This window comes from Herpailurus yagouaroundi, unplaced genomic scaffold (assembly GCF_014898765.1).
Source record: "Herpailurus yagouaroundi ecotype Mexico unplaced genomic scaffold, PumYag 77, whole genome shotgun sequence".
Lineage (NCBI taxonomy): Eukaryota > Metazoa > Chordata > Mammalia > Carnivora > Felidae > Herpailurus > Herpailurus yagouaroundi.
This window is the reverse complement of record NW_024412388.1, coordinates 34,784,103-34,797,666: the sequence shown is the minus strand read 5'-3', so window position 1 is coordinate 34,797,666 and position 13,564 is coordinate 34,784,103. Positions and strand designations below refer to the sequence as shown.

Genomic DNA, 13,564 nt, shown 5'->3' with positions numbered 1-13,564 from the left:
TTTTTTTTAAATTTTTTTTTTCAACGTTTATTTATTTTTGGGACAGAGAGAGACAGAACATGAACGGGGGAGGGGCAGAGAGAGAGGGAGACACAGAATCGGAAACAGGCTCCAGGCTCCGAGCCATCAGCCCAGAGCCTGACGCGGGGCTCGAACTCACGGACCGCAAGATCGTGACCTGGCTGAAGTCGGACGCTTAACCGACTGCGCCACCCAGGCGCCCTGGACAGGGCCTTTAATACCTGGTATTTGGTAGTCCACGTACCTGGGCTCAGTGAAGGGAGGAGGGGAAATTACAATAGGGCTCTTCCTTCTCTGCCCCAGTCTAATGTCCTCCACCCCCAAGTCACCCAGAAAACAGAGCCTAAAACAAGAACTAAGTGCTGATGTTTTATTTGAGAACTGCAAACCCCGGGCACTAAGTAAAGGGAAGCAAGGCAGGGAGAACTAGTGGTAATGCAAATTGATAGCAGTTGGGTCCTGCTTCATGACAAGCCTTGAGGAAACACCATAGGTGTGTCCATTGGCTACATGGGAGGTCTTCCCATTGGCTGTGCATTTTGGGGAAAGAGTGCCTTGTGGCAATTGAGGAAAGGGAGGGAAGAAGGAATTTATTTGCCTGACTCTCTCCCATCTTTCATTAGTCAAATGTTATTCCAAGAGCATTAACTCCCGCACACTTCTGGGTTGTTAATGGCAATTTGAGATGCCAGATCCCATGTCCTGCAGTGGGACATTCCATGCAAGTCTGGAAGCTGTAGGACAAGACAATCTCTGGGCTTATGGCTGATGAATACCAGAGAGAATGTGATTCTGTACATAAGTGTCCCAAGCAGTCCAATACTGTTTTTCTCATTTACCAGAAGAGGAAACATGGTAAAGTGATCAAGGACCTTTCCCAAGGTCACATGGCTAGTAGATGGTAAATTCAGGATTTGAGCATAGTCTGGCTCTGGAAACTATAGAAGACCAAGATAAGGAAGTTGGATTTTACATAGCAGGCAAAAGAGAGTCACTAAAGGGTTTTAAGCTGGGGAGTGATATAAGATAAAGAGCTTTCTTATAAAGCTTCCAATTTCTACTTTCCTCCATCTTCCCATGAGGCTAAACTTGGGAAAAGTAGGTGGCCCCAGAGAGGTGAGGGCATGCAAGACAGTTTTTGAGAAGTCTCTGATTGGGTCCAGAATTCATATAGGCTTTAACACCACTTCATAATCTTTCTCTGTCTTCATCTAAGCCTACACCTTCCAGAGACTAGCTGGTCAGAGGCAGGCAGGATCTGGGAGAAGCTAAAATAAACAGAGAGATTGACCTAAAGAACAGGAGCAGGAGGACCAGCCATTTTCCAATTGTTCGTCTGTGGGTCTGGGGATCCTGGCACCCGCAGATGAGTCCTTTGGTGTTGCCTGAGATGGTCAGATCTCATGAACTGTCGGCTGCACTGATCACATCTATATGGTCGATATCTGGTGTGTATCCTCATATGTCGTCCAAGCTCATCGGAACGGAAGAAAGACCATGTACAGCCTTCCCACATGCATTTATAAGGCCTCTCACCTGGGGGGAGGGGGTGACAAGGGACAGAAGAAATTAAGTTTAACGATAGGCCAGCCGGTGCATAGGAAGGAGTCTTACTCTATGCGGAAGAGCAGTCAAGGCTGAGAAACCAAAAGAAAACCATAGGAAAGTAATGAGGAGGCAACACCATCAGTAGTCCCCATGATCTTGACACAGTCACACTGGACCATGGGAAAGCAAATTGGTGGGGCCAATATAGCTTGACTCCAAACTTGAAGGATGACAAGCTAACCTCAAGGCATTACAAACCAGTGGTCCAGCACAAATCTAAAGCCCAGAGACTCCTCCACCCCACCCAACCCTACCCCTCCTATCTGACACTTCATTCACCTGTGTGTTTGCGGTGGTGACTCACGAGGTGGGAGCGCTTAGTATAAGCTTTTCCACAGTTCTCATATTGGCAGGAGTAAGGCCTTGAAACTGGGGATCTCCTGGGAGCCCTTTCCTGGGCCCTGGAGTTCCACTCTGCTCGCTGTGGAGCTTGTATGGGCTGCTTGGGTAGGAAGGAGTCTTCCGGGGAGGCTGGCTGGCTCATGAGAGAGTACTGGGATTTTAAAGCCTGCAATGATGGGGACCCAGCTGGGCGCATCCTAAAATCATGGGGATCTCTAGGGGGTGACATCTGAGCCAAAGAAGGGAGCATTGCCTGAGCCTCAGTAGAAGACATGGTTGGGGCCAATACCATTTTAGGTGTTATAGAGTCTCTATTAGAAGGTACCGTTGGTGGGCCAGAATAAGAAATTGTGGGTGCATTGATGTGGGACATCATTGAGATTCCATTGGGAGCTGAGACTGGCAGACCACTGGAGGGCATCCTTAGATTCTTACAAAAGTTCATGGCCATCCCTGGAATACTGGGTTCTCCTAAGGCCATCATCTGGGACCTCTTGAAAATCATCATTCCTGGCTGGGAGGGAGACATCCCCTCACAGTAAATCATCTGGGAAGGAGTGTGAATCACTTGGGAGCAGTAGCTCACGCCATGCTCTGGCAACAACATACTGAACTGTTGTCCCATATCACTTGCATTCTGCCTGGGCGCCTCAGTCAAGGCCAAGGGGATCCTCTCCAGCTGTGTGCACTGAGGGAAGTGTTGAGTGTCTGATGGGCCGTCATTCCAAGAGGCGTCCACTCCACAGCTTCCAGGAGATGGAGACGTGTCCAAGATGGACATGGACTTCTCAGTATCCTTGAAGAGAGAGAGAGTCAGGTGAAATTCACTCTAGTTCAAATTCCAGTTCCACTTTCCCTCCTTCCCACCCTCATCCAGGCCTCCAATATCTCTTGCCTGGATTATCCTGCCTCCAAGCCATTCTCCAGTTTGGGCTTTCTGAGATGCAGGTCCGGCTGATGGGAGCACAGTGGAAGCCTAGATGTGCCTCATGCCGTTTTTTTTTTTTCCCTTGGCATGTTTTTGTTTATCTCATGAAAAGCAACAAAGAAAGCAAATAAAATATTCCACAACCTATACCTTCAGCAAAACTGAGAAAACCCTCAAAGATTATATTTAAGTGTGAGGGTGAAAGAACATCCAAAATCAGCATAATAAGAAAGCCACAGGAGCGCCTGGGTGGCTCAGTCCGTTAAGCGGTTGAGCGTCCGACTTCCGCTCAGGTCATGATCTCACAGTTCATGGGTTCCAGCCCTGTGTCAGGCTCTGTGCTGACAGCTCAGAGCCTGGAGCCTGTTTCAGATTCTGTGTCTCCCTCTCTCTCTGCCTGTCTCCTACTTGCACCGTCTCTCTTACAAGAATAAATAAACATTAAAAAAAAATTTTTTTTAAGAAACCCACAAAGTTTCAGATGGGTCATGGCTGTAGCACAACTTAGAAACCATCTGCAAATATTTACCTACAGAAGAGGGTCTCACCTGAGTTGGAACTGCTGTGGACAAGTCTGAGATCAAGCATTGGAGGAAGGAAGGAAAAGAGGCAGACTTTTAACAATGGTGGGGGACTGGCTTGGAAGTCCAAGGCAGTATTCCTTGGTGACTAACTGGTGTGAAGGAAAGAAAGGAAGATAATGGTGGTAGAAACAGGACAGGATCCAAGAATCATATTTTTTTAAAGCTGCCCATTACTGTAGCATTAGAGATAGTTCTTGAGCTGAGAAACTGGAAAAGCAACCCCACCATCTCCCATCTATTCATCCACTGGAACAGTCCAGAAAAGACCAATCCATTCAAATATGAAAACCAACGCATAAGTAAAAAATACAGTATCCATAAAAGACACTTAAACACCAAAACAGAAATTAATGATTGTAATTTCTCAAAAAGAAAAAAAAATCACCAGAAAAAATATTGCCACAGAGCAAGGAAAAATGAGCAACATTCAAACACACACACACACACACACACACACACACACACACAAAGAAAGCAAATTTAAGAAAGCAATTTCAGCTTTTACACCAATTACAGAAACATCACAGAGCAGAAATAGAGGAATTCAAAGAAGTTATGTACAGATAATGGGCTACAAGTTATATTACAGGGGAGGGAGGGGACAATGATAAGGGGCATTGGAGGAGCTGCTATGGTGGTGGCAATGTTTCAGAGGTCTTCACTTTGTAATAATTCATTAAGCTCTACACTTACTTAAATGCACTTTTCTGTTTGAGTGTTACTTTCCATGATAAAATCGCTTTAAAACAATATTGTGAGAAATCAGGATTTTCAGAAAATGAAAAATTCTATTATAAAAATCAGAGAAGTAAAAATAAGGCTGAATTTAAATACGAAATATTCTATACAATGTCCCTCTTAAAAATGGAATTTCGGGATGCATGAGTGGCTTAGTCAGTTAAGCGTCTGACTTTGGCTCAGGTCATGACCTCACAGTTCGTGAATTAGAGCCCCGCATTGGGCTCTGTGCTGACAGCAAAGAACCTTCTTGGATCCTCTGTTTCCCTCTCTCTGCCCCCTCCTCTGTTCACATGCTCTCTCTCTCTCAAAAATAAATAAATATTAAAAAAAAATTAAAAATATTTAAAAAATAAAAATAAGCATTATAAATGCTTATAATAAAAAAAAAAAAACTCAAATGAACAACCTAACTTTACACCTTAAGGAACTAGAAAAAGAACAAACTAACCCTAAGCTGGTATAAGGAAGAAAATATTAGAAAAATATCAAAGAAACCAAAAGTTAGTTCTTTGGAGAGATTAACAAAATTGCAAAACCTTTAGCTAGATTGACCAAGAAAAATATGTGAGGACATTACTATCAATTTTACAGAAATGAAAAAGATTATAAGAGCACTATGAACAATTTTATGCCAACAGTTTGGATAACCTAAATGAAATAGATAAATTCCCAAAAAGACAAAACCTACCAACACTGAATCATGAAGAGAAAGAAAATCTGTACAGACCTGTGACTAGTAAAAGAGACCGAGTCAGCAATCAAAAGCCTCCAGGACAAAGAAAAACCCTGAACTTGATGGCTTCGTGGTGAATTCTAAACATTTAAATAATATAAATGTTTCTCAAATTCTTCCAAAAAATTGAAGAGGAGAGAATACTTGCTAACTCGTTCTAGCATGCCTTGATACCAAAGCCAGATAAACACATCACACAAGTAAAGCAAACAATAGAGCAACATCTTTTATGAAGATGGATACCCTCTCCAAAAAAAAAAAAATCCTCAAAAAATTAGCAAACCAAATCCACCAGCATATTAAGCAAAGTATACCACATGACCAAATAGGATTTATCCCAAGAATGCAAGGCTGATTCAACATCTGAAAATCAAAGTAAAATAGAGGGGAAAAAAGCAGAAAAAGCACTTGAAACAATCCAATAACTTTCATGATAAAAAAAAAAAAAAAAAACCTCAAAAAACGAATAGAAACTTTCAACTTGATATAGGCATTTATGAAAAGCCCACAGTTAGAATCATACTCATGATGAAGGATTGAAGGCTCTTCCTTTAAGATCAAGACAACAAGGATGGCTGTTTTTACCACTTTTATTTAACATTGTATTGGAAGTTCTAACCAGAACAATTACATAGGAAGTAAAGGCATCCAGGGGTGCCTGGGTGGCTCAGTTGGTTAAGCAGCCGACTTCGGCTCAGGTCATGATCTCGCGGTCCGTGAGTTCGAGCCCCGCGTCGGGCTCTGTGCTGACAGCTCAGAGCCTGAAGCCTGTTTCAGATTCTGTGTCTCCCTCTCTCTCTGACCCTCCCCTGTTCATGCTCTGTCTCTCTCTGTCTCAAAAACAAATAAACGTTAAAAAAAATTTTTTTTAAGAAGTAAAGGCATCCATATTGGAAAAGTAAAACTATCTGCTCCCAGATGATAGTCTTACATGTAGAAAATTCTAAAGATTACACACACACCTGTTAGAACTAATAAACAAATTCAGCAAAAGTAGCAGGATTCAAATTCAACACACAAAAATCAGTTGTTCCTATACACTGACAATGAACTATCTGTAAAAAAAAATTAGAAAAACAATTCAATTTACAATAGCATCAAAAAAATACTTAGAAATAGCTAAGAAGATTAACTTAATCACTGAAAACTACAAAAAACATTGTTGAAATAAATTAAAAACATAATGGAGAAACACCTTAATGTTCGTGGATTGGAGGACTTTTAGTTATGAAGTCAATGCTACTCAAAGCAATCTACAGATTCCATATAATCCTTACAAAATCCCATTTTTTGCAAGAATAGAAAAATCTACCCACTAAAATTCATATGGAACTTCAAGGGACCCCAAAAAGCCAAAAGCAATCTTTGAAAAAGAACAAAATTGGAGAATTTACACTTCCTGATTCAAAATTTACTGCAAAGCTACAAGGCATCAAAACAGTGTATTCTTGGCATTGGTGCACCTGGGTGACTCAGTAGGTTAGCGTCCGAATCTTGATTTTGTCTCAAGTCATGATCTCACGGTTGTGAGATTAAACCCAGAGTCTGGGCTCCAGGCTGACAGTGTGGAGACTGTTTGGGATTCTGTCTCCCTCTCTCTCTGCTCCTTCCCTGCTTATGTACACACATGTACACACACACACACACACACACACACACACACACACGTGCTCTCTCTCTCATAATAAACTTAAATAAACTTTAAAAAAGTAAAAAAAACAAAAACAAATGTGATATTGGCATTAAACATAGACTTATTCACCAACAGAAAGGAATAGAACCCAGAGAAAACCCTTACCCATATGGTCAAATGATTTTCAGTAAGGGTGCCAAGACCATTCAATGGGGGAAAGGGCAGCCTTTTCAATAAAGGGTGCTGGTATAACTGGATATTCACATGCAAAAGAATGAAGGGCCCTTACTTAATACCACAATCAACAATTCAAAATGGGTGAAAGACTAAATGTTGGAGCTAAACTAAAACTCTCAGAAGAAAACATAGGAGAAAAGCTTCATAACAATGGATCTGGCAATGATTCTTCGGATATAACACCAAAGGCACTGGCAACAAAAGAAAAAGAGAGATCAAGTTGGGCTTCATCAAATTAAAACCTTTTGTGCATCAAAAGACACCACCAACAGAGTATAAAGGCAACCCACAGAATGGGATAAAACATTTTTAAATCACATATCTTTTTTTTAATAAATTTTTTAACATTTATTTATTTTTGAGAAAGAGACAGAGTGCGAGCAGGAGAGGGGCTGAGAGAGAGGGAGACACAGAAGCTGAAGCAGGCTCCAGGCTTTGAGCTGTCAGCACAGAGCCCAACGGTGGGGCTTGAACTCTTGGACCTCGAGATCATGACCTGAGCCAAAGTCGGACGCTTAACCACCTGAGCCACCCAGGCACCCCACAAATCACATATCTAATAGAGACTTTATCCAGCAAAGATGGAGAGCTCCTAAAACTTAACATAGAAACAACCCAATTCAAAAATGGGCAAAGGACTTAACTAGACTTTTCTCCAAAGATAAACAAATGGGTAATAAACAAATGAAAGATGCTCAACATAACTAATCATTAGGGAAACGCAAATCAAATCCACAATGTGATATCACTTCACACCCATTTAAAATGATTTCTATAGGGGCGCCTGGGTGGCGCAGTCGGTTAAGTGTCCGACTTCAACCAGGTCACGATCTCGCGGTCTGTGAGTTCGAGCCCCGCGTCAGGCTCTGGGCTGATGGCTCAGAGCCTGGAGCCTGTTTCCGATTCTGTGTCTCCCTCTCTCTGCCCCTCCCCCGTTCATGCTCTGTCTCTCTCTGTCCCAAAAATAAATAAACGTTGAAAAAAAATTTTTTTTTAAATAAAATGATTTCTATCAAAACAAAAACATAAAACCACACCCAAAGTGTTGGCAAGATATGGAGAAATTGGAATCCTCGCACACTGATGGTAGGAATGTAAAATGGTGCAGCCACTGTGGAAACCAGTATGACATTCCCTCAACAAATTAAACATAAAATTACCATGTGATGCAACAACTCCGCTTCTGGTATATACCTACAAGAACTGAAAGCAAGGACCGAAATAAATATTTGTACACCCATGTCCAGAGCACCATCATTCACAGTGGCCAAAACGTGGAAGCAACCCAAGCATCCATTTACAGATGAATGGATCAACAAAATGTGGCATACACATACATTGGAATATTATTCAGCCTTAAAAAAAGGAGGGGTGCCTGGGTTGCTCCGTGGGTTATCAGCTCAGGTCAATATCATCTCATGGTTGTGGGATGGAGCCAGCAAAAGGGCCCTGCGCTGACAGCGAGAAGCCTGCTTGGGATTCTCTCTCCCTCTCTGCCCCTCCCCAGCTCACGAGGGCCTGTGTGCACACACTCTTTCTCAAAATAAACAAACATTTACAAAAAAGAAAAAAGAAGGAAATCAACACAAATGAGCCTGTGAGACATTAAGCTAAGTAAAATAAGATAGTCACAAAAGGACAAAGAATGTATGATTCCATTTATATGAGGTAGTTAAGGAAGTCAAAAATCAAAGAAACAGAACCTGGTGGTCTAGTGGTTAGGATTCAGAGCTCTCCAAGAGACAAAGTAGAATGGTGGTGGCCTGGTAGGGATTTGGGGTGGGGATGGGGGATGGAATTAGGAAGCTACTTTTTATTGGTTAAAGAGCTTCCGTTTGGGAAGCTGAAAAAAGCTGTGGAGATTAATAGTGGTGATGGTTGCACAGTAACATGAATATGATTAATGTCACTAACTATACACTTAAACATGGATGTAGATTTTACCACCCTTTTTTTAAATGTCTAAAAAAGGACACAGAAGGGGTTCCCACTGGCCAAATTTGTGACAGTTTGAGAATCAAGAAGAATAATGACTGTTGGTTTTAACAGAAGCTTTGAACATCGTGAATTGAAGTGAAAGAATTAATCATTTATTATCTTTCCGGGAGGAAACGTCTTCAAAATCACCGAAAAAAGAGCCCAGGGGTTTAAGAAAAATCCTATTTTACAGAAGAACGCACACTAATGAATGTAGAAGGAATGGTGGGAATGGAAATTATTTTACAACCCTTAATGAAACTTTTAAGGAAAAATTAATATTTGGTTGACACCATTAGGTGGATGATTGGTGGGGAACTGGACATTTGGATGTATCCGAGGAAACATATAACATGGATTACTTTCTGACCACAAGGCTAAATGTTAAGTTTGAAAAGAGAGATGAGATCAACCAGGCTTTTCACTACCTTAATTCTAGCATCCCCCCGATGTGGGGAAGCCAGATATGTCTCCTGATGAGGATGGAGCCCATTGTATCTTTGAGACATTCTCACCAAAAATCAGGAATGCAATTAAACTTTAAGGTCTATCTCCAATTTAGAGGTGATACAAGAGATAGGATATCAAACTAAATTATGCCATGAGAAAACAATCTGATAAATCCAGAAGAAGGATTTTGTCTATAAAACAAAATTAGGATTGTGAAAAGTGGAAAGCCAGTCAGGAAAAAAGAAAACTATTCTAATTTCAAAGAAACTCAAGAGATGTAACAACTAGATGCAGTGTGTGGTCTTAAATTGGATCCTGGTTTGGACATATTAGCATTAAGGACATTTTAGGGAGAACTAGGGGAATTTGAACAAGAATTACATTCAAGATGATATTAAGAAATTATAAATTTTGGTAGTTTTGAAAATGTTTTGACTATGGAAGAAAACATTTTTTTATTCTTTTAAAATATTTATTTTTGAGAAATAGAGAGAGTGCACATGACAGAAGGAGAAGGGCAAAGAGAGGGAGAGAGAGAAACACAAGCAGGCTGCATGCTGTCAGATCAGAGCCTAATAAGGGGCTCAAACACACAAACTGTGAGATCATGACCTGAGTGGAGATCAAGAGTCAGACACTCGGGGCGCCTGGGTGGCTTAGTTGGTTAAGCATCCGACTTCGGCTCAGGTCATGATCTCTCAGTCCATGAGTTTGAGCCCCGCGTCCGGCTCTGTGCTGACAGCTCAGAACCTGGAGCCTGCTTTGGATTCTGTCTCCCTCTCTCTGACCCTCCCCTGTTCATGCTCTGTCTCTGTCTCTGTCTCAAAAATAAAAACATTAAAAATTAAAAAAAAAAAAAAAAGATTCAGACGCTCAACTGACTGAGCCACACAGGTGCCCTGAAAATAATTTTTTTTTTTACCTCTAGAAGGGCTGAGGAGATCCTATCTTGTTTTATTTACCACTATATGCAACTAGCATAAAGTAGGCACATAATAGGCCCCAGATCAGTCACTGTCTATTGGATGAGTATTTCTGGGGTGCCCAGCCCCTTTTTCCTCCCTCTCAGTGATGGCCCTCTTTCATTTTCCTGATCCTTCACAGGCAAACTTCTTTGGACATGTCTAAAAAATACGCCTTTATCACTACCTTGCTTTATTATTCCCAAATTCCATATGGCCCCCATCTCACCACAGAAACAGCTTTCATAAAGGTCATTGATGACCTTCATTGTCTCTACTAAGTCCAAACACTTGTCAGATCCCTTCTTGATTGGCCTCTCAGGAGCTCCTGAGACTACTGGCCATACTCTCTTGAAATGTTTTCCTTCCTTGGACTCAAGAACACATTGTCACACTTGCTGGATTTTTCTCCTTCCCTCCTCCCTGGCCCTCCCTCCTCCTCCATCTCTTCTACTGGTTTCCCTCACCTACAAATTTCTAGTCAATCTTTCTCAGGCTAATGATCCATCTTGGTTTATATTCCACTTATTCTTAAACCAGTAGCTCCAGGGCAGACTTCTCCTGAATCTTCCAGCTGCCCAATGCTCAGTTCATTTGGATAGCCCAAAGGCACTTCAACAGACTGTATCTAAAACTCCCATTCATTCCACTCACCCAACCAAAGGGGTTTAAAAACAACAACAAAATGAGCTGGTTCCCTCCCATCCTTTGCTCTCTCAGAAAATGTCCCTATTGTTGCCCACCATGCAAGCCAGAAACCTGGTAAGGTGTGCTGGATGGCTCCTTCACCACCTAGGTCTAAGTAATTACCAATTCCTGCAGTGTCTACCTCCAAAATATGTCCAGGATCTATTTGGTTTTGTCTGTCTCCACTCTCACCTCCCTAGTTAGACTGCCATTTTAGTTCTCACTTGGATTATCCCAATACCTTTCTAACTATTGCCTTGAATTCCCCCATCTCCACCAGGGCACTCTGTACAAAATGCAAATCTAATCATAACTGATCACATTTAAAATCCTCAGTGGCTTCCTACTGGCTGAAGCCCCCTCCATGATCTCAGTAAGGTCGGGGAATCCCTGCCTCCCTCCCCTTGGGCCATGCTCTCATCACTCTCTTGGCCTTGGTCTCTGTCCATCTTTCATTTCCTCCAACATAGAGGCATACTGTCTCTGGTCTCAGGCCCTGCAAACCCTTGACCTAACCAGTTTCTCAGTCCCAAACGAAATCCTCAGCTGTCTTCTCAACCTCCTAAATCAACTCAAACACCTCTGCTATTTGCTCCTGTGGCACCTGTTCTTCTTCACAGTAATTTGTACACTTGCAATCATTCAGCGATTTATTAATAAAATGGTATAATATCTTATAGTGAGCTCACCATTGTATTCCCAGGGCCTTGGCAAAGTATTGCCACCTAGTAATTTTTTCCTCCCTGCCTGCTCCCCGCTGACTTCCTAACTTTGTCTTCTTTCCTGGATACTCAAGTCCCTCGACACGAGTTACCTGGACCTTTTTTTTAACCCCCCAGCTCCCAGCAGAGGTGCTAATACTCGATGGATATTAATTGCATAAATGACACATGATTTGTGTCCTCGATCTCCCATCCCCACCCCCTTCCCAACTCCATCCCTCATACTTCTAATGCCCCAGATATGTACTTCCCTCCACCGCCAGCCTGCATCCATCCCACCCACCCACCCACCCCCAACCCCCCCGCCCGCCCTGGTGCTGACTTCTGGACTCACCTGCACGAGCTGGTGCCGAGCCTCCTGCCACTGGCTCAGCCTCTCGGCCTCCTGCTCCATTTCAGCCTGGGATCGGCTGCACATCAGGACTGTGTGCGGGTCCAGACCCGCACCAGAGGACAGCTGATACGCGACGCCTCGGGGTCGCAGGTCGGGTGTCCTCACACCACCACGCCACAATCACAATCACCGCGCTCAGCTTCTACCTACCACGGTGCCGGGGGGGCGGAGCCAAGGGGCTCACCCACCGACCCACCCCTCAGCCGCTGCCCCACCCCGCCCCAGCAGGCACCCGGGTCCTGCCCGGGGACCTCAGACCTTCACTATATCTTGTATCTTATGTCTGCCTCACCCTACTTCCCCCATCCACCCTTCGGTCTGAACATCTCTGTTTAGCCCAAGTAGGGATAAGGACACCGAGGTTTCAGACTCCAGGCCTGTGGAGTCTCAAGAGTGGAAAAACCAAGGAAGGATGCTGGAGGCAGAGGCAGAGGCAGATAGGGGTGTAGGAGACAGGAGAGCCTCCACCCCACTCCCCACCAGGTCAGGGTTCTTGATACAAGCTCCTGGAGGCCTGGACCTTCTCTGCTGTAGACCAGGTATCCCTGTCTGTTGCGTGTACAAAACGAATACCGGGAGCTCCGTGGCACGGTGTCTTCATTCCAGCAGACTCACAGAGTACCTCCTGTGTGTAGGCACTGTTTGGGGGGACTGGGGATGCAATGGCAAACAAGACAGAACCAAGGGTCTTTGCTCTGAAGGAATTTTCATCCAAAAAGGGCAGACAAACGAATATAGTAAAGCCAATAGTTAATAGAATTTTCTTCGGTGTTGAGTGCCACAGAGAAAACAAAATAGGAAAATGTGAGCTGAGAACTAAGTGCCTGAAAGGAACCTCCCCATAGGAAAATTGGAAGGATCTGAGGCAAGAAAGAGCTTGGCATGCTAGAGGAAACGCAAAGGGGCCAGGCAATCTCCACCACGTGAGCAAAGGAGAGAGTGGGATGACATGATGGGGATGGTCTTAGAGACCATGGACAGCAGTTTGAACTTTATTCAAAGTGTGATGGGAAGCTACTGAAGGAATTTAAACAGGAAATTGACAGGATCTAAGTTTTACAAATAATCCTCTGTTTCTTTGAGGCTTATGGATTATAGGAAATGAGATCAAAGCAGGGACACCAGTTAGAAAGCTAAAGGAGCTCTCCAAGAAAAAGCTGTTAGTGTTTGTTGGGGGGGGGGGGGGTGATGGTGATTAGAGAATATTCTACAATTAAAAGGGACAGGACTTGGTAATGGTTTGGAATGGTGAAGGGCTGGGAGGAAAAGAGAAATCAAAGATAACCCCTAGATTATTGGCTTGAGCAACCAAGTGATGACTGTACCATTTGGTAATATGGAAAAAGGAGAAGAGCAGATTTGGAGACAGCCAAAACAAGAATTCCATTTTAGACATTGGTTTTGAAGTGTCTATTAAAAATGCTCATGGAGAGGTTAGGGCTGTAAATGTAAATGTGGGTGCTATCAGCACAGAGGTGGTGGTTATGAGGCCATTAGAGTGAGTGATACCAATTAGGGAGCTGGTTAGAGAGAAGGACTGGGGAC

At 43.2% G+C, this 13,564-nt stretch overlaps 1 protein-coding gene across 3 annotated transcripts; it reads right to left on the bottom strand.

Moving 5' to 3' along the window:
- Positions 1–377: 377 nt before the first annotated feature.
- Positions 378–12,109, bottom strand: KLF17 (KLF transcription factor 17). 3 transcript variants are annotated; one of them, XM_040469968.1, is made up of 5 exons: positions 11,960–12,107; positions 5,920–6,012; positions 3,448–3,572; positions 1,909–2,767; positions 378–1,557 (listed from the first exon to the last, which is right to left on the bottom strand). In XM_040469968.1, the coding sequence occupies exons 4-5, from the start codon at positions 2,750–2,752 to the stop codon at positions 1,313–1,315; spliced, it is 1,089 nt and encodes a 362-aa protein (XP_040325902.1). In that variant the 5' UTR covers positions 2,753–2,767; positions 3,448–3,572; positions 5,920–6,012; positions 11,960–12,107; the 3' UTR covers positions 378–1,312. The 3 variants fall into 3 exon arrangements, with proteins under 3 accessions (XP_040325902.1, XP_040325901.1, XP_040325903.1); XM_040469967.1 differs by lacking the exon at positions 5,920–6,012; XM_040469969.1 differs by lacking the exons at positions 3,448–3,572; positions 5,920–6,012 and having other exon boundaries at positions 11,960–12,109.
- Between the last annotated feature and the right edge of the window lie 1,455 nt (positions 12,110–13,564).